We start from the raw sequence: 19,256 nt of genomic DNA, 5'->3' as shown, positions 1-19,256 counted from the left end.
GGCAGGTTTGATATGGAGTTTGACTTGGTGGGCAGCTCATCTGCACATAGAACACAACAATTAGTCTTGGAGAATTGAGTGTATTAATTAGTTACCCGTAAATCACCAATTAGTAGCCCGGGCGTTTATTTCGCAAAATGGGGTCGGACCCCGGGCGCTTAAAAGGGACCAGGCGGCTATTGGTAACAGGCTTTTATTTATTTTGGCACTGGCCAGCACTGGGCCATTATTTGGTAAAATTTTCTTTCTCAAACTATATAATAGTAATAATAATCAAAATGTTATAATAAATGTTATAATTATTATTGTTATTACCGGTATTTTAATTGTTATGAACACCCAGAAAATAGCACATTGCGATCTATTAGACCAAACCTCATTTAAAAAATATTAAGAGTGTATGAAAGCCTTTAAAAAATATATATATACTATATTTATACTAAGGGAATCTTTCTCCAAAATAGTCAATTACCGCATGCCAGCAGTAGCTCAACGAGTCAACGACCCAATTAGCGCAGAAGTCCTGCAGCTGGTGCTGTTCTGACTGGACTCGCTGACATGACCACTGAACAGCTCCACTATCCTGACATTAAACCATTATGGTATTGCATTATGATTAAGCCTTCTGCTTTCCCCTTGAACCTCAAAATAATGGATTACTTCTTCAAAATGCAGACTGGATAAGAGGCAGCAACAGTAGGTAATAAGTTATTCTGATCCAGCTGTTCTTTATTGGCCAGTCTTTCTCCATCACAACGTTTTGCCATTAAAGTAGCCTACTCACGTAAACTTTGCATTGTAGCAACGTTTTAGACAGTAATGAATGATGGTCAGTGCGCAGAGAGCAGCAGACTCCTTTTCTTTTTTTCCTCTCTCTTTTTTTGGTGTCCTTTGGCAATCTGTTCCCCGACGCACACTGCGCGTCATGGTAGTGCAGCACTGGGCTGGACACCATTTGGCTTAGAAGTGTCTGTCCACAGGGCTGTGAGCTTGTAGATTTGCTGTTTTCAGCGCACCACTGCCATGCAACATAAATGACCAGTTAAGTTAAATAAATAGCAAATAATACCAAACAACCAAACAAATAATAGCCCGGGCTCTTACATAAAACCTAATAAGGATAATATTAATTGCAAATAACGGCCCAGGCGCTTATACGAACCTTGCGCTTATTTGAAACGGGCGTTTATTGCGCAAAATGGGGTCAGACCCCGGGCGGATATATGGGACCCGGCGGCAGTTTGCCACCGGGCGATTAATTGGTGATTTACGGTATTTGACGAATTATTAAAATCTGCTTTTATAAAACTACTCTTTGCTTCCACAAAATGAATAGAGATGTAAAGCAAAAGCTATACATCTGGCTATATGACAGACTATATACGGTATGTGCATTCGTAAAATGCAGTATAGCTAATATCCACCCTCGCCTTTTGTTGAAATAGGCATGCATCATTAGAATATGCACAGCATGCTTTAGCTTTACAACTCCCCAGGGTTTAAATTCCACCTGCTGCCGCACCATGTCCCTCGCCCGCTCACGTGACTTCTATCGCGTCTTTCATTTGTATGTAAATCTTTACAAACGCTCTCCCACAGATCAAACTAAACTACACTCGAAACAGAATCAAGACATAAATGAGAAAACTGCCATTTCTGATAATGCAATTTATCTGTTCTTCATCTCTGCTTCTTCTTCCTTCCACCTTCAAACATTACTGAAGTTTAATTATCACGATTCCATGCTATTCTGAAGTGAAATACTGGAAATGAGGGTAGCTGACGTGATAAGTGTGTCAAGCACGTCATTGCAACTGTCCTGATTTGATGATTGATTATCAGCTTCCCACGTTAGACGTTCTAGTCTAAATAAAGTCTAAAGAGAAAAGAACAAGCCCTGGCACATCTGCAGATAATCCTGTACTCAGTGGAGCCGTGTAGTTGTGCCTGAAACAGGAGCATATAATCAGGGCCTGAGGCTACAAGTGAACACAATCCAATCCACTGCTGTCACTCGACTATTACAAATCAATCACTTATATAATAGTCACTCATACTGTCTGTATAGTCTACCTGGAGGTGGTGTGTCTGATGCGTGTGCCATGTGTGTGTATGGGGGGGGATGATGCACCTTTGGGAGCACACACACAAGGTACTGACATGGAGCATGTGTGTAGACAAGACAGTGTTACTCAGTGATTCAGATAATGCTGTTGAAACACCTGGCTGCACAATCACCTCTCCATGGCAATAGCTTTCGAGTAAGGGGGGGGTGGTCTTGACGTTCGGACATGTGCACACAGCGCAACGTTCTGCCAAAGATGCTGCCAACCGTGTCAACTCCTGATCCGTTTCAATCCATTGAAATGTGCGACGGACATAACATTTATAACAATCAATCGCCACACTCTCAGTAAGTTTCACCCCAATAAGTTAAAGGTCCATTCGGGATCATAGAATGTTATGGGAGGACAGTGCATTCCTGCTTAACCAGTCGATGTCTAGCACCAGCTCAGTGGCCTAGTGATTATAGTATCCACCCTGAGACTGGTAGGTCGGGGTTTAATCCCTGTCCAAATCATACAAAACGCTATAAAAAGGAACCCACTGCCTCCCTGCTTGGCACTCGGGATCAAGGTTTGAATTGGGGACATGTCCCTGAGACTTACTAGCGTCATGTCCTGGGTGTATGTGCATCAAGCTGCCTCATGCTACAGAAAGGAGATAAGCCCCTGAATATGGGCCACAGGGCTCGGGAGCCCTTGGTTTGCAAGGCTACTAACTTGATGTGTTGTGCTAATCTACTTTAAAACTATGTAGCTGTGCTCACTTTCGCTTTCCAATACCCGAGTGATAATTATTAACTTGGCTCATCCACAGCCTGGTTGCCATAGCGTTGTTAAAGTGATTTTGCAAAACAACCTGTAAATAGTTTGGTGAGAGTTTAGGGGCAGGGATAAGCTAGAGGTAAAGTCACAAAGGGTCAGAAACTTTGCAGTAAATTAAAGTTAAGATGTTTTAAGTCAAGGTTGGGAATTCTAAAAGAATACCTTATAACAGTGTAGTTACTTAGGGGGTAAAATAATGCAATAGGTCCTGTGCCATATCTTGATTTCATTTATATAGAATATTAACAATGCACTGCCTGCATCTCCATCACCACAGACACATATACTTTGGCAGCGTCCCATCTAATAAGAATTCAGTAGTTATAAGCCCCTGCACACAGTGCATTTTAAAACATCAACGGCGAGACACTGTCTGTTACATGTGGCAGGCGGAGTACACGAGCAATGTCTACAAGCTGGTGTACCTTAAAAATCGATATGTTTACAAGTTCTGTCATCAGATAAGGGAAATGCTTGCCACACATCCCACAGAGGCCAGGCTCTGAGGCAACATCATCGCCTCTGCCTCGACTGGGACCTTCTGGTGGGAAACCCGACAGGGGAATGTGCCCTACTGGTTGGCCTGGGATGGTTATTTGGAGGAGATTATGCAATCCTCCATTCACGTTACGCTCTCCTGGTAAAATACCTCACTGTCAGGGGGAAAGAAGTGGCTGTTGAGTGACCCCATGTGTGTCGGAGGAGATATAAGGAACCCCTGTCTACAGCACTGTTTCCCAAACAGTGGGTTGGGGCCCATTCCTGGGTCACAGTCGCATTTACCTGCGACACAAGTTCCCTTTTTCGTTTCTTACACTTGGTTTTTTCAAACATATCCCACGTTTAGTTCAACATTTTTCTTGAATTAAAAACTAATTCAAACCGTTTTCAAAATAATTTCACAAATAAATGCAAAAATCGAAGACAAACGTCTCTTTTGGGTCTCAAGCTAAAACGGTTGGGAACAACTGATCTACACACTTTCAAGGAAAAACTGTGGTGGTTGACAATAACAGGGACCACAGTACAACTGAGAGTAGTACCGGGAAATCAGGGAATGTTTTATTTTTATAACAAGATAACATCTTGGATCTTGGATGAATGCCTCCCTGAGCTGAATTTGCAGTCAGATGCCCCTGGCAGCACCATGGAAAAAACCACAGAGAGAGAGAGAGCGGAAGATAATAGAGTGACAAATAGATATTTGTGTAACCAAATTAAATTACCAATTCTGTACGCTATAATGTGTCCCAATGGCACTGCACCAGAACGCATGCTAGCTAGCTAGCTACTCGGTGTACAACAGGAGATTATTTTAGGAGCAGGCCTGCACGTAACACAGGTTCTGCCCTTTCCTTGGCTGTTGCTCCAAACTCGTGGTCATAAAATCGTCAGACTGTTGTCCTTCCAGCACCAATTAGCTCAGACTGCCTCTGCTTTGCTGCTTGGCCTTCTGAATCAATTATATGATGAAAGACAGAGCAAGTGAATGAAGAGGAAAGAATACGATTGGGAGCCTTATCGCCTGGAAAATAAGTGTTGAAATGCAGAGCAATGTTAAATTGCTGTAAATGGTGTGATTCTCAAGTGGATCGCTGGACCAACTCTGACAAAAGAGATATTGTGTTTTTCTGCAGTGTACTTCAGATAACTTGGTGTGAAACTAAGCCAAAGTTTTCAATACTGATTCTACTGAGTCGAGTGCACCTTTTCAAACATCTCAACTCTATTGGATAAACTTTTTTCTAACAGTTACAGGTCCTGGTTCACACAAAATAAACACCCCCCGTGTGCACGGACATTAACACTACACTGCAGAACCATTTCCACCCACCGTTTACTGCATTTGAAGCCAGGTAGCATGCACTTACATACATAATGATAGCTGTTACTCTGAAGCAGTTCAGAAAGAGTAGTCGTAGAAAGTGTAGTAGAGAGTAGAAGTAGAAAATAAAGAAATGCATCCCACACACGTTAGTGTCCATCGAGTAATATGGGAACTGTAGCACAGCAGCACCTCAAATGAGACCTTTCCCAGGGGGCCTTGTTTACCAAACCAATTTGTGAGCCTGACAAATCGTCTCAGCATTCCTGATAATGCACACCTCACAGCTTTAACTGAGAGCAACTCAAGTCTGACAGGAATTAATTAACCAATCATGTGTATGTGTGAGGAAGATATAATATAGATGCGTGTATAAATCACCTTTATATGTTACCATTTACTTCCAATACCTCGAAGATACATTATGATAATTGGAAGCTTGTAAGAGTCTATATCAGGGGTCTTTTTTTCTTTTCTTTTCAACGTTTTCAGGCCAAGGACTCCTTAGTCGAGAGAGAGAGATGAAGCAGGGACACCCACAACCCATAGATACCATATAGTTTCATCATTTGACGGCACAATCGTCAGTAGATTCATGTCAATTTGTGTTTTCAGATATTTAACCACTTGAACTGTCAATACTTAATAAACTTGACATTTCACTACATCAAACCTCTTTGCCGAAAATAGCCGATCTCCAAGCTCACAACGCCTCGCGAGCTTGTAGATCTGCTATTTTTGGCGAAAGTTTTCAGAATATGGACGCTGGCTAGGGTTCAAGTGGTTAATATAAAAAAGGAGGAAGAAAAGCTTCTATAACACAAAGATTTGGAGGACCCCTGGGCCCCTGTGGTAACTCTGAGGACCCCCTGTCTAAATGTCTCCACTAGGCCTGACAGCTAGTTTTGGTACAGCCCATCTTGTTATGGTTCAGCTCGTCCTTGAAGCAGCAACTGTGATCTCTGACCGTTACCGGTCAAGTCGCCGGAATGAAGGTCGCCGGGGAAACGCGAAAGAGTTACCCGGGAAAGCGCACTAATTGCGGTGGAATTCTTCTCCATCTTGCCCGGCGATCTCGCCCCGCGACCATTCATTGGTGGAAAAAGTACTCAGATGTTTTACTTAAGTACTCTAGTAAAGGTACATCACTGAGTGCTGGCTTGACACCAGCACATGGATATCTGCACATATGAACTGCACTGACTGTACTTAAGTAAATGTACTCAGTTACTTTACACCATTGAGTGCCAGTGGTTAAGTAACTAAGTGCATGTACTTAAGTGAGTTATTGGTACTTTACTTAAAGGCCCACTTCACCTCTGGGACAACCGGATCTTATTTTATTGTTGTTTTTTGGTGTTCAATCTGTTCAATAAAATAAGATCTGGTTGTCCCAGAGGTGAAGTGGGCCTTTAAGTATTTCCAGTTTCCAATACTTTTACTTCTACTCCACTACATCTTGGATTCAAATATTGTACTTTACTCCACTACATTCATTAGAAAACTTTAGTTACTAGTTACTTTTTAGATTTTGAATAGAAGACTTAATTAAATAGACTTACATTCTTTTGAGTAATCAGAGTCCCACAGGAACTCTGGCACAAATGTGGGAAGCCCGCTATCACATAAGAAAACATGTCGCAAGGCCTTTTGTATACGCAGTAAGCAGGGCAGGAATTTCAGGGAGGCCATGAAGGCCATGGCCGTCGTTGCCCCCTCAGTTTGGCCTTGCGCCCCTCAAAGAAAATGGCATGACCGGAGGCCACAGTGGCCTTAATGCTGACTGTACCACTTTCTCGAGTCTCTTTCTTGTCATGTAGACAACGGTGTCTTTTGTTGAGATTCTCAGCTATATCTTCATCCATGCATTACCCCTTATCACTATAAACTTCTTTGCCTTTGTTTTACTATTTTGAAAAACATTTTCAAATACTTCAAATAGCCGATGTACATCGGCACGTCGTGAGCTTGTAGATCAGCTATTTGAAAATAGTTAAAAATGGCAAAGATGTTTAGGAATAAGGGGTAAGGCATGGATGAAAATAGAGCACTCTGAATTTTTACATCCCCTTCTTTAAACCAATATGCCAGGGGTCATCAATGTGTCCGTACACGGACAAAGTGTCCGTGGTAAGACTTATCCATGTCCCCTGCAAATCTTCTATTTAGAAGAATAAAGGTAAGGTACTACTGCCAGTATACAGTGGCTGACTTGCCAGTCTCCAGGTTTTCTTCAGAATAGGACACTGCTTTAATAATTGCAGGAATACTAGTGGTGTAACAAAGTTCAAGTGCTTTGTTACAATACGTCTAAACAGTAGGCTACTTTACTTGAGTTTATAGCCGACTCATCACACCTTTCACTTTTACTTCAATACATTTAAAATAAGAAAATATTATTTTATTCAACAGGATTGGACTCCTCTGAAGTCAGAGCATGATGTCAGAGCGGCAAACCCATTCTGTTAGAGTGGTTCCCCTGACATCACTGTGACATCAGAGCATGATGTCAGAGCGACAAACACAGATATAAAAAGCTAGATACCTCTTCCGCCGCTGAAGTTCATTGGAGAGACCCGTCAAATTTGATGGGCAGAAGTGTGGAAGTGCCAAAAGCACGCTGCCACTCAAATGTTTTCCGGGACACACGCGGAAGCATCCACGCCTGCAGCCAAGACGGACGCCACAGAGCCGAAGGAGGAGTCTACCTTTTTATGTCTATGGCGGCAAACCCAGAGACCTTACAAAAGTGTACACGTCCGGACGGACGTATACGGACAACCTGCGATGGTTCTGATAGTAAACTGCGACCTACGGTCGCAATTATATTATTTTGTTGCTATTCTTTATTTATTTATACCACAATGCCGCGTTGTGTATATACTGGCTGTAAAAACTCCTTCTTTGCGCTACAGAAGTTACGCTATAAGCGTAGTAGCCAGAAGTCTCGCAATACGCTAGAATCTCGCCTAAACTCTCTGGAAACATGAATTACTGCAAGTGGGGGGCTAACAGCACGTCGGTGTGTCTCTTTGAACAAATAGACAATTCATAAAGAAAAAACAAACTTTGGAGCGGCCAAAATAATCGCTTTTGGAAGAGTCGCACAAGCCCCATTTTAGCTGTGGGGAGGGGTCGGGAGGTATCAGAAGAGGGGCAACAATAACAGAAATCCTCCAAACCAGGTAGGAACATGTATGAAAACATGCACATTCAGGGGGGGTCATGTTTTGGTCTTTGAGAACCACTGGCCACTGTCTGGTGCCAGTACACCCAGAAACGCCATTGCAGAGAAGAGAACCATACCAAAATGGTCTTCCAAGCCAAGTTTAAGAGCTGTGTTTCTCAAATGCCCTTTGACATTAACACTCTAATAAAGAGCCTGTTTTTTTAAACAAATGAATAATGACTGGTGGATGATGTCAATATGACATTTCTTCTCTAATTGTCTTTACTGCTTTGAAAAGTGATTCACTTAGGAAAAAGTAGAAAGTGAAGAAGGTAAGAAAGTAGACAAAAGTTCAAAGATGTCCATGGAAATAATAACAACAATAATAAACATGACTTTTAAAGCAATTTTGAAAATGTAATTATAAATTGCTCCATCTACGCCTTCCCTCTAAGCTTTCAAAGGGATGATGACTAACCACTCTCCCTCTTCTAAGCTGAAAGTGAAAGTGATTTCTGTGAAACGGTGGCTCCCCCTCCTCCGTCCCCCGCACACATGTGAAGTGAAACTTTTGGTGTGTGTCTTAGAGTGCTTTTTTTTGCCTTGATGAAACTTAAGCAAGGCAGCGACATACGGTACTTTCTTCCTTGACAATAATGAGAGGCAGACAATACCATTACTGACATTTTGCTGAATATAAAAACGTTTTATATTGCTAATAAGCAAAGTAAAACTAAGGGAATCTTTTGGAAACTTTATGGGTCTGTAACTCAGTGAATAAATGGAACCAAATGGACCTGTTCCATTTGTACTCTAGTATTTTAACATTTAATATAAACTAGCCCTTACCCGTTCAAAGATATGAGCTCCGAAATGATGTACAGTGTGTGGTAGTGTTTAATATTTTCCCGAATTTAGCTCATTTTAAAAACTGGGATTTTTCGGAGCTTCTCCCGGGCTCCCCGGTATTTCCCGTCAATAATAATAATAATAATTAATAATGTTTAATAACCATGGAACGGCCTTGGCTTTAGGTGACAGTACCCCTTTAACCAACCAGGGGGCGAAATTGCGTAGCCTATCGACTGAATTTCCACGTGTCACTGAAAATAGATGATCTGCAAGCTCACAACACGTCGTAGATTAGACGCTATGTGAGCTTGCAGATCGGCTATTGTCAGCATGACACTCGCAGGACAAACAATATAATCAAGCTAATGGGAGATGCCGTTGGACGCGCTGTCGCGCACAGCTCTTCACAACGCAACGCTTCAATGTTCCTCAATGGCTCATTATAAAGCATTGCATTACTTACACAATCGGATATATTTGGGGGGATAATAACGCTTGCAAGATCATTCTTCATAGTTCACCCCAAGAAAGCAAGGTAGACCACAAATGTATTACTTACAGTACAGCAGTTGGATTATAACAACAGACTTGTTTTCCATAATTTTGCTCATTCTGCTGCTGGAAAACATCACGTTATAAATAGGCTAAGCATACAGGTGGTCTCTCTGTAATGGTAAAGGGACTGTTGGAAGTGGAACGCAGTATAATTTCGGTGCCACGCCACGTTAGATTTAATCAATTAAGTTTATTTAGTAGGCGGTAGGCCTATTGTATGGGACGTGGCTTTTTAGAATTCCACTGCATCTGACCGCCGCCCTCCCGTGATATCATATCAACAGCCAAACTAAATGTCCATTATAGTCAAGTATATTTATTATGTCCCAAACTGGGCAATTCATCATGTTACAGCAAATAAAGAAGCCCCCCCCCCCCCCCCCCCCCTCGTTCTCGAGATTGCGCGCTGCGCAGCGGCTGCGCTCATCAAAGAGGCAGTGCAAATCAGAGAGAGATTAATTTTTGGTTGGATTATTGTAGGCATATTGACGTTCTGATTCATTCTGATATATATTTTTCCTGTTAAAAAAGGAGGCGAGGATATGTGGCAAGCAGCCCATTGCCCACGCACTGTAGTAGGCCTTTCTAGTAATAATTAGTAGCCTAATTTATATAAGAAAAAGACAATCTTCGGGATGACGGTTCCCGAAGCCAATAACCGGGAGGGAAATTAGGTGCGCTCAGGCCGGGAGTCCCGGGATCCCGGTTCCCGGCATTAAACCCTAGTGTGTGGGTTATGGGATCATGTGCACTGTGCACACAGTATATGAGGGATGGAAAGTAACATTAACTGGTGCTTGCATGATAATATGTAGGAGCATCAATGTAAGAAATACCCGTTTCGTTTAATGGCTACAGAGATACTGTGTGTCCCCCCCCGCCCGCCCGCCCACCCGCCTGCACACACAGCCGCCTGCCTGCACACACACACACACACACACACACACACACAGAGCTGGTTTAAACATGTTGCCTCAAGCTAGATGCAGAATAGATATGCCTCATGCTAGATGCAGAATAGATAGTAGATACACCATAAAAATGCTAATATACAGCATACGATTTGTGAAAGTGACAAACGGGCTTCACAGTTATGTCAGGTGTGTTCATATGCTAATGGTGATGCGATTTCAGATCAATTGCTCCAGCCACTGAGGAGAAACGCTGTTTCAGACAGACAGACAGACAGACAGACACTCAGACAGACATTCGCAAAATGATATGTTTGATTGGGGTCCCAGTGATATGATATAAATATAATTAAATGGGTGTCTGTAGCCTAGTGTATTTAGAAATCCTAGTTCTAAGTTCAAACATTAGCCAAATTGTAAAATAAATATAAGAAATAGGCAAACATTTTGAAAATAGCTGATCTACAAGCTCACAGCGCTCAAACACAATTTATTGAGGACTCATAAAACTTTTCTGGGACCCATTTGAATGACCACCTGTGGGTCCCGGGACCCATTACATTGAAAACCTAGTAACATCACTGCATTTAGTATTTTATTCATCGTAATATTATTGACCTCTCCTTTTGTATGACCCATGACCAATGCAGTAAGTTTGATTTGTGCAGGGATGAGATTTATTTCACTGCAGTCTACATTTCCTTAACCCTTAAATCCAATTAATTATTTCAATAGACTAAACCTTGTTTTATTTGATGGCCTTCCTGCCCCTGAGTCTTCGACTCAGGATTTTTTAAGTCGAATCGAGGGGTTCATTCCGACGCGTCGACGAATCGTTTTATACTTTGTGTAAAAAAAAGGGAAAAAAATCAAGTGTTGCTTTAAACCACGTCAACATAATACAATAATACATTAAGATGACAGCAGTACACACCGATAACACAGTTAAAAAAAAAACTTCTCCGCTGTTCAGCTCTGCCCCGTCGGCAAGTAGTGCAGTAAGAGATGAGACATTCGCGAACGATTCGGCTCTCTTGAACGGCTCTTTTAAATGAACGATGGAATCCAGTCCGCAGTCGCACCGCAATAGTAACTGGTGATATAAAAATATTATATTTTCGACTCCTCGACCCAAACAATTGGCGTCGATTCCCGGGGCTTAAAACGACTCGTCGATTCTTAGAAGACAGCCCTAATTCTCTCTGACGGTACCGACAGTGTTATTGTACTTCGCCCCATGATATCGTGTATGTGCCTGTGTGGTGTCTTTTCTTGACACCACACGGAAAGATGTATGTGGGAAAAGCAACGACTCACAGCAAAACTTGTTCAAATGACCCCAGACCCAACACACACACACACACACCCACCTCCATAATTATGAAGCCCCTGCGTAGTGCGGAGAGAGGGGGTAACATTCGTAAATGTATCAGTGCCTATGAAGCCTAGTGGCCATACTGGCACAGCAACAACTACTCAAATTAGTTGTGCTTCCTTGGTCTGGGACAACAGGCTGTCCAGGATCAACCACATGCCTAACATTCCTTCACCCCCACCACCACCCCCAGCCCCCTCATTACAACACTGACCAAAGCACAGCAGCGGAAAAACAAACGCCACACAGGTATTTCCTAGTATGAAGGAAAGAAACCAAAATGGCCGTCTAGATGGACGTAGGGGTGGGCGTGTGTTTCATGACTCTAAAGATTCCGCAGGCGCCTTTCAGCTGCAGGAACAGCAAACTAATTTGACACATTTAAATGGCAGGCTCGGAAGAAAAAAAGCAATTTCCTTCTCTGCTTAAGAGACTGGCCTTGAATGCCTATGTAGTCTAGAGCTGTGTGCGCACACGCACACACGCACAAACTCACTCTCCCTCTGAAAAATGTTGCCTACTATTTTTAAGCCTTTATTGAGAAGGATAGACAGCAGGCTGACAGGAAATGGGAGAGATGGGGAGTGATATGCAGCAAAGGGCGTCGGGATCGGGACTTGAACCTGCAACAAGCTGTCAGGCTACACTGAGCTTAGGTGCATGGAATGCTGCGCCAGCGGCCCAGGCCTTGACTGTGCTTTTTACAGTAATATTGACTGAGAAGATATTTAATTATGAACGTTGTTTTATTTGTATATATATATTTTTTTATGTAATTCCGATTTTTCTTCTGTCTTTTTTTTAGAACTTTCAGATAAGTATCTGGTGACCCCTCCAAATGATTTGGCGAACCACCAGTTTGAGAATAAAATGTTCATTTAAAATGAGTACCCTGGTGACAGATGCTCTCCATTAAGCAGAGAGCGGAGCAAATCTTTTTGCAGAGACATTGAGTGATGAGTAGGCTCTATTTGTCCCTGGAAAGGAAAATACTAGGCCCGCTGACACGCTGTGAAATGCTTCCTTAGCTTTAGCCATGCAGTGAATGGCAGCCCACATGTTCATTGAAGCTGGAAGGCAAGGATACAGATCTCCACTCTCTCTATATGAAAATCAGCCCTACTTGACAGGAGATGGAGACTTGAGGAAACGTTTGAAAAAACACTTTATACAAAATTCTGGTCACCTAGGGCTGGCAATCCAGCGTGACAGCGTGTCGCTGGTTCGTCCCGGTCCCGACGACCTTTGCTGCATGTCACCCCGCCCAGCTCTCTCCCCATTTCAGTCTAACTTTTGTAGTTTTTAAGCCATTTTGTAGTCATGAGTGGCCGGAAACCACGGACCGGAGGCGTGCACCTCCAAAATGATTCCACTATTTTAAAATTGGTATAAACGTTTAGTTTCTTTTGGTGTAATAATCGTTTGGTATGTTCATCTTTTATTCTAACTTGTAGCGCCTAGCGAGAATAAACTAATTGATTTGTATTATGTGGGGAACAACAACCTCCACACTACCTGCCTTGCTGGTCCTGTGGCAGTTTGGATACCGTCAAAACAGATCCACCGCACCGACGATGCAATTGCCATGGCTCTTCACGTATGTGCATTATGTTGTTTGTTGCGACCATATGTCGCAGTTTAGTATGAGAAACGGCACATCGTGTCTCATGTCTCCGACCTCGCCCTTTAGGGCAAGGTCGCTTGTTGTTGCCTTTAGGTGTCTTAATGGTAGACTACAGCTCAGCTTTCAACACCATTGTCCCAGCAAGACTTGACACAAATCTTGACATAAGCTACACCCAAGCATGTTGTGTGACACTAATACCGTGTGTACATAATGTTCAGATGGATATGCTATGAGTAAATATGTAGACACCTTTCTTTGATTTACAGATTTATTTATCTTTTTAATTCTTACTATAGAAACCTGCAGCAGTTGTGTCTGAAACGCTTACCCTGAAACGGCTGACGGGTGATGCTGACAACTGCTCACACACACACACACACACACACACACACACACACACACACACACACACACACACACACACACACACACACACACACACACACACACACACACACACACACACACACACACACACACACACACACACACACACACACACGTCAGTAGCGGCCGGCCAAGATGGCAGTGCCCACAGGCACAATGACAACAACTTCTCTCAACCGCTGTCACAGCGCATCAAACACATTTTTTTTTCCCCCCCACGTGATGACAAAGACGGTGTCTGTCTGTGTGATTGATCGATGGGCCAATCGTACGTCGCGACCAAAAAATCGCGACGACTTGAAAAGGTAAGTCGAAATAGGAAAAATAGCTGGTACTCACTTCGGTCACTACTCGACCTGTATGGTTATGGCTGAGTCATAGGTCGGATTTACACTGGCAGCCAAATCCAGCCTGAATCAGATCTGAGCCACATCTACAGTAGACTGGAATCTGATTTGTTCCATGTGACCTTTTAAACCAATCAGATTTCAATCTGGACATGACAGATCTGATTCAGGCTGGATTTGGCTGCCAGTGTAAATGAGGCCATAGTGACATGAGCTTGATGACGTAGTCCGCCTATGGTTCAGAAATATTACTATGGCACTGCCACACTTGACCCTGTAACGTGTTCTGAATCAACACTGAAAGGCTTGCAATTGTATCCTAATATTTTGTCAGAAATGTTTTTCACATTAAAATCTCCCAATCTGATATGCCCCTGCTATGAGTATTAGTATAATGTATCTTCTGCTTGCCCGTCTTTGTCAGAAGTAGAAATATAAAGGTTAGGTATAATAGGTACTCGGCTGCATTGGGATTATGCTGCATACATCATGCTGCAGCTGATCAGTTATACGTAGAGTATAGGCTGATTTAACAGAAGCACATGAGAACAGATTAAAACCTGATGGTGTCGCCTTAAAAAAAAATCTAAAGCCATACGGAGTAAGAGACAAATGACTGAAGACCACACTGTTACAACTAGCGGTGAAAGACGCAACAAACAAAAAAAATAAGATATCTGTATACTTCAGAGTCACTGTAACATCAGACCTCGCATAGCACTACTTTTTAAATGTCAACAATGTGTTCTTATTTGTATATATAAATACAGTATTATGACCCAATATCACAACACTCAGGTGTATTTTCTACGCACTACGTACTACGCTGCAGATCCTTTATACAGTCTGCTCCATCAAAAGTGGCCAAATTTACAAGGCCTAGGGGGATGGCAGGAAGTGAAAGACTCTGGAGGACGGATGAATGAGATTGAAGACAGAGAGGGAGACTATTAGGCAATAGCCTGAGTTTAGCTAGAGGACACACATTATCCTCACACAGCATTTGGCTTGGCCGTCCTTCTCCACGAGTCCAACTTGTCAGGCATCAGCTGAGGCTGAGCTCATGCATTTCTGCCTAAAACCTAGGTGACTGGTCCTCAAGACGAAATTGAACATCTATTGATTTTGTTTGGGTTGTGTTGCTGCAGTAGCCAATTAGCCAACAGGCAGTGTAGGCTCACTGCATGTCTCAATGGACGGACGGACGACAGGAAGGGAGAAAAACCTCAAACGTATCACATTGCATTGGACGGACGCAGATCTACAAACTAAGATTAAGCTAACAACGCAAATTGTTGAATATTTCTTGTCGTGTTCTGAATTAAAGGTATAAAACTACAACATAAATACTGTAAGTACCTAGATCTAGGTGGTGCATTTAAGATACATACACACAGCACACTATGAGCATTTATGAAAGCTGCAAAGCCAATGTTCACATTTCTCAATTGTGCGTTTTCTGTAAATAATGTAAATGTATACTGTATGTGTCACACAATCATGTATATGTCTGGAATTGCTTGGTTAGGTTGATTAGTCACACACACACACACACACACACACACACACACACACACACACACACACACACACACACACACACACACACACACACACACACACACACACACACACACACACACACACACACACACACACACACACACACAGAGAGAGAGAGAGACACTCCTGCAGTGTGATTGTCTCACACCTGTGGAAGGGGTGTATATAGTGTATAAGAAGATGTTGGTATCAATGCTGGAGGCACACTTGACAAAGGTCCAGAGGGGACCAAAACATGTCAATTAAAAAAAAAATGGTGTTTCTGAGCAAGAGCAGAGTGTGGGACTTTTTCATTAATGAATATTAGTTCATGATTGCTTCATGTGTCACTGTCCAACACACCTGCATCTGAACGAAGTAAAAGCGCGAATATTTTCTTTGCAATATCTCCAGAATGAAAACAAGTGCTCATGTAAGTGTTACCATTTTTGTAATACTGTAGGTGGTAGACGTATTACTATGGCGCTGATAACCTCAGACCCCAGACTTCAATGATAGCAGTGCCAACCAGGCTGAATGAGAAAATTAAGTCATACCCATAAATCAGCACAGAAAAATTATCAGCATGGTATTATTTTAATTACATTATAATAACAGGCACAGCTCACAGTGTAAAAAAGCAGTTTTTTACTCAGGGTGTGTGTATGTGTGTGTGTGCATGTGTGCGTGTGTGTGTCTGTAAAGGTTTCAGTGTAAATGTGTCGGAATTGACACACGCAATGCAGTCTACAGCTTCTTTTTGTTCACATTAATGGTACCGGTTCTCTTTCTGATGTTAACATCAATGCTACTCGTCTCACACCATACCACAAAGACATGCCATACCACAACAAAAACGGCACAACAACCCTACTGTTGGACATAATAATAATAATAATCTGCCTTGCCTGAATGAATTTAGAGGTGTTAGCACAGGGATGGTTTACATGAGGACTGTGTGTGTGTGTGTGTGTGTGTGTGTGTGTGTGTGTGTGTGTGTGTGTGTGTGTGTGTGTGTGTGTGTGTGTGTGTGTGTGTGTGTGTGTGTGTGTAGACAAGCATAGTGAGGTTGTTAGATGTCTGTACATCGGTGATCAGTCACACCACACCTCTCGTCATGTGCAGCAGCACCAAAGGATGGTTTAAGATTTTTTTAAGTCAGTGTTCGACACATCATACACAAACGAAGCAATCCCACACACAAACCAACAGAGGACAAGACAGTAAATTATCAGAAAATATCAAACCGGGAGGCTTATTGTTTCATGGTTTAAAATTGAGGGGGGGGGGGCGGGGGGGTGGCTTTCTTTTCTTTTTTTTCCGCACAACCACATCACATGCATGCTGCCTGCAGCTCCAGACAAAGAAAGACCACAGCTTCCCTCAGGGCTACTGTGTGGACTGGAGGACGTCAAAAGAAATCACTGCACAGTTCACACCTTGGACACACGCGCACATATATAACGAGAATAAAATAAAATCATTCATTTTGCCGATGAGCAACAGCTCGGTGTGCAGCAGTTTGCAGCTGTGTCAAGTATTGCCAATGTGTCAAGAACAGCTTCCTCTGTATGTGTGTGTACACTATTAAGACAACCACATGATGCAAGGGGTTTGCAAAGGAAATATCAAACATCATTAGACATTGGGGTGATGTTATGTATGTGTCGCTGGGTTAAAAGTAACGGAGGAACGGGCGCTATAGTAATAAGCTAGCCCGTGGTACTAGCTAGGCAACGAGCACGGGGCAGCGTGCTGGCTGCTACTACAGCCATGGAGCCGTGTGTGTGTGTGTGTGTGTGTGTGTGTGTGTGTGTGTGTGTGTGTACGGAAAATAACACCAACCAACCCCACTGAGAGAAGGAGCGTGTCGCTGTTACTACATGTCATCTTTTCGACACCCTCACCTCCGTGAAGTGAGTCGCTAACCCTCCGGTCGAAATGATGGGCGTTCGCAAAAGCGAGATTTCCCCGAAAGGATGGGGTGTTTAGACGGTAGAATGTGTTTTAACACAACAGCTCGCATGGAGAACTAACAGCCAAGACAATCACACTGGTGGGCCATGCCACTTCTTCACAGTCACACCACAAGAATTGGCGAGAGAGAGAGAAAAACAACTTCAACCAGTGGAGGAAAATAAAACTTTTTTTTGCAGAAGTAGGCTAGTTTCGTGCACACCGCACAGCACGGCAGCAAGCAAGCCCAGAGACAGGAAACAGTTGAAAAAGGCAAGGTTTAAATGACGTGTAGAGCCCCGAACACAGACAGACAGGAAGACTACCATATGAAAAGAATGAGAAACATTCAGCACCGGAGGGCAGCTAGTCGATTCAAAGGAGCTTTATTGGCATGAGAAAAACAGTGCAGCCAGAGTGACTTCTATTCCAGTCCGAACTGCGGGGATTAATTAATAACTCCAGAGCAAACAAGCAGCAGGATTGGGAAGGATGGTGACAAAAACTTTGATTTACTCAAGCAAGCGGAGGGAGGGAAATGCTGCTTTGTTCCAAAAAGCTTATGTACTGTACATAACAAATGTTACATAGCTCTGTTTACGCAATGCTGTACCCCCTCCAACTGTATATTATGTTCCCCCTTTTCAACAGTTTTTATTAGGTTTTGACACTTGCTTTGGCAATGCCATGCCAATAAAGCTCATTTGAATTGAAATTGGGTGTTGAATGTTAGTATACTTGGACTCCTCCACTACTCCCCCGGACAAAAAGTGCAAAATGTGCCCCTGGAAAGTGGAAACAGCCCCGTTTGCCCTGTTGGCCACACGGGACCGTCACAAGTGTTGTTATTTTTCAAGACCTTTTTTTCCCTCTCTCTGCTAGTGCCTCAGAACTAGTTCCTGTCGCATTGCTTCTCCAACTTTTTCATGTCAAGGACCACCAAATTTAGTTTTTTTACAGCCCCGCAAACCCCATTTGAACAGATACGCCAGGGACCCCCGTTAGAGAAGATTTTTACGGCTCTATAACAGTGATTCTCAACACTTATTGTAAAGTCGATGTTAACTTAACTCAGACTCTCCGAGTTACAGACCCATATGGGGTCCATTTGGTATTTTGGTTCCTGACTATAACTCCCTCAAGGAGCCGTCGGGGACCCCACTTTGAGAAGCAATGCTCTGTAAACGTACGGCCCCTGGTCGGACAGTCAAGCGACCGCGACCTGCGCCATCTTTGAGAGAGAGACAGCCAGGGTTTGTGTGTGTCTGGAGTGGAGAGAGAGAAACAAAGAGGAGGAGAGCAGCAGAGGAGGGGCTCGAACCGTCCGTCCGCTGCTCTTTTGTAACTTCACAGTTCACACACAGACAGTCACACGCAACCAAACGGTATAGGAAGGCACAGACAAACAAACCAAACATTTTCTTTTTTTCTTACCGTTAGTTTCATGGATCCTCGTTCCGAGTAAGAGCACGAGCAGCGCGAGGCAACACGGTAACGCATCCATCGTGGCTTTTTCTCTCTCTCTCTCGGTTGTTAGTCCACACTCCACTACTACGATTACACACTGCCTGGACCAAGCTCTCTCTACAACACACACACGTCACACTCTCTCTCTCTCTCTCTCTCTCTCTCTCTCTCTCTCTCTCTCACAGACTCACACACACACACACACATACACGCTTGCTTCCGCTCTCTCTCTCTCTCTCTCTCTCTCTCTCTCTCACACACACACACACACACACACATACACGCTTGCTTGCTTACTCTCTCTCTCTCTCTCTCTCTCTCTCTCTCTCTCTCTCTCTCTCTCTCTCTCTCTCAC

The 19,256-nt window shown here is 43.1% G+C and overlaps 1 protein-coding gene across 1 annotated transcript in view; it reads right to left on the bottom strand.

Annotated features, from left to right (window-relative positions):
- Window positions 1–18,984, bottom strand: part of tgfbr1b (transforming growth factor, beta receptor 1 b) — a 163,281-nt gene extending 144,297 nt beyond the window's left edge. Inside the window, exon 1 of the mRNA XM_080752163.1 lies at window positions 18,869–18,984. Coding sequence (XP_080608289.1) covers window positions 18,869–18,938 — 70 coding nt within the window. The 5' untranslated portion in view covers window positions 18,939–18,984. The remainder of the gene's footprint in view (window positions 1–18,868) is intronic.
- Window positions 18,985–19,256: the final 272 nt, after the last annotated feature.

The sequence above is a fragment of the Nannobrachium achirus genome, assembly GCF_963921795.1.
Source record: "Nannobrachium achirus genome assembly, chromosome: 21".
In the NCBI taxonomy this organism is placed as follows: domain Eukaryota; kingdom Metazoa; phylum Chordata; class Actinopteri; order Myctophiformes; family Myctophidae; genus Nannobrachium; species Nannobrachium achirus.
Note: the sequence above shows the minus strand (reverse complement) of the source record. Positions and strands in the feature narration are given on the sequence as shown.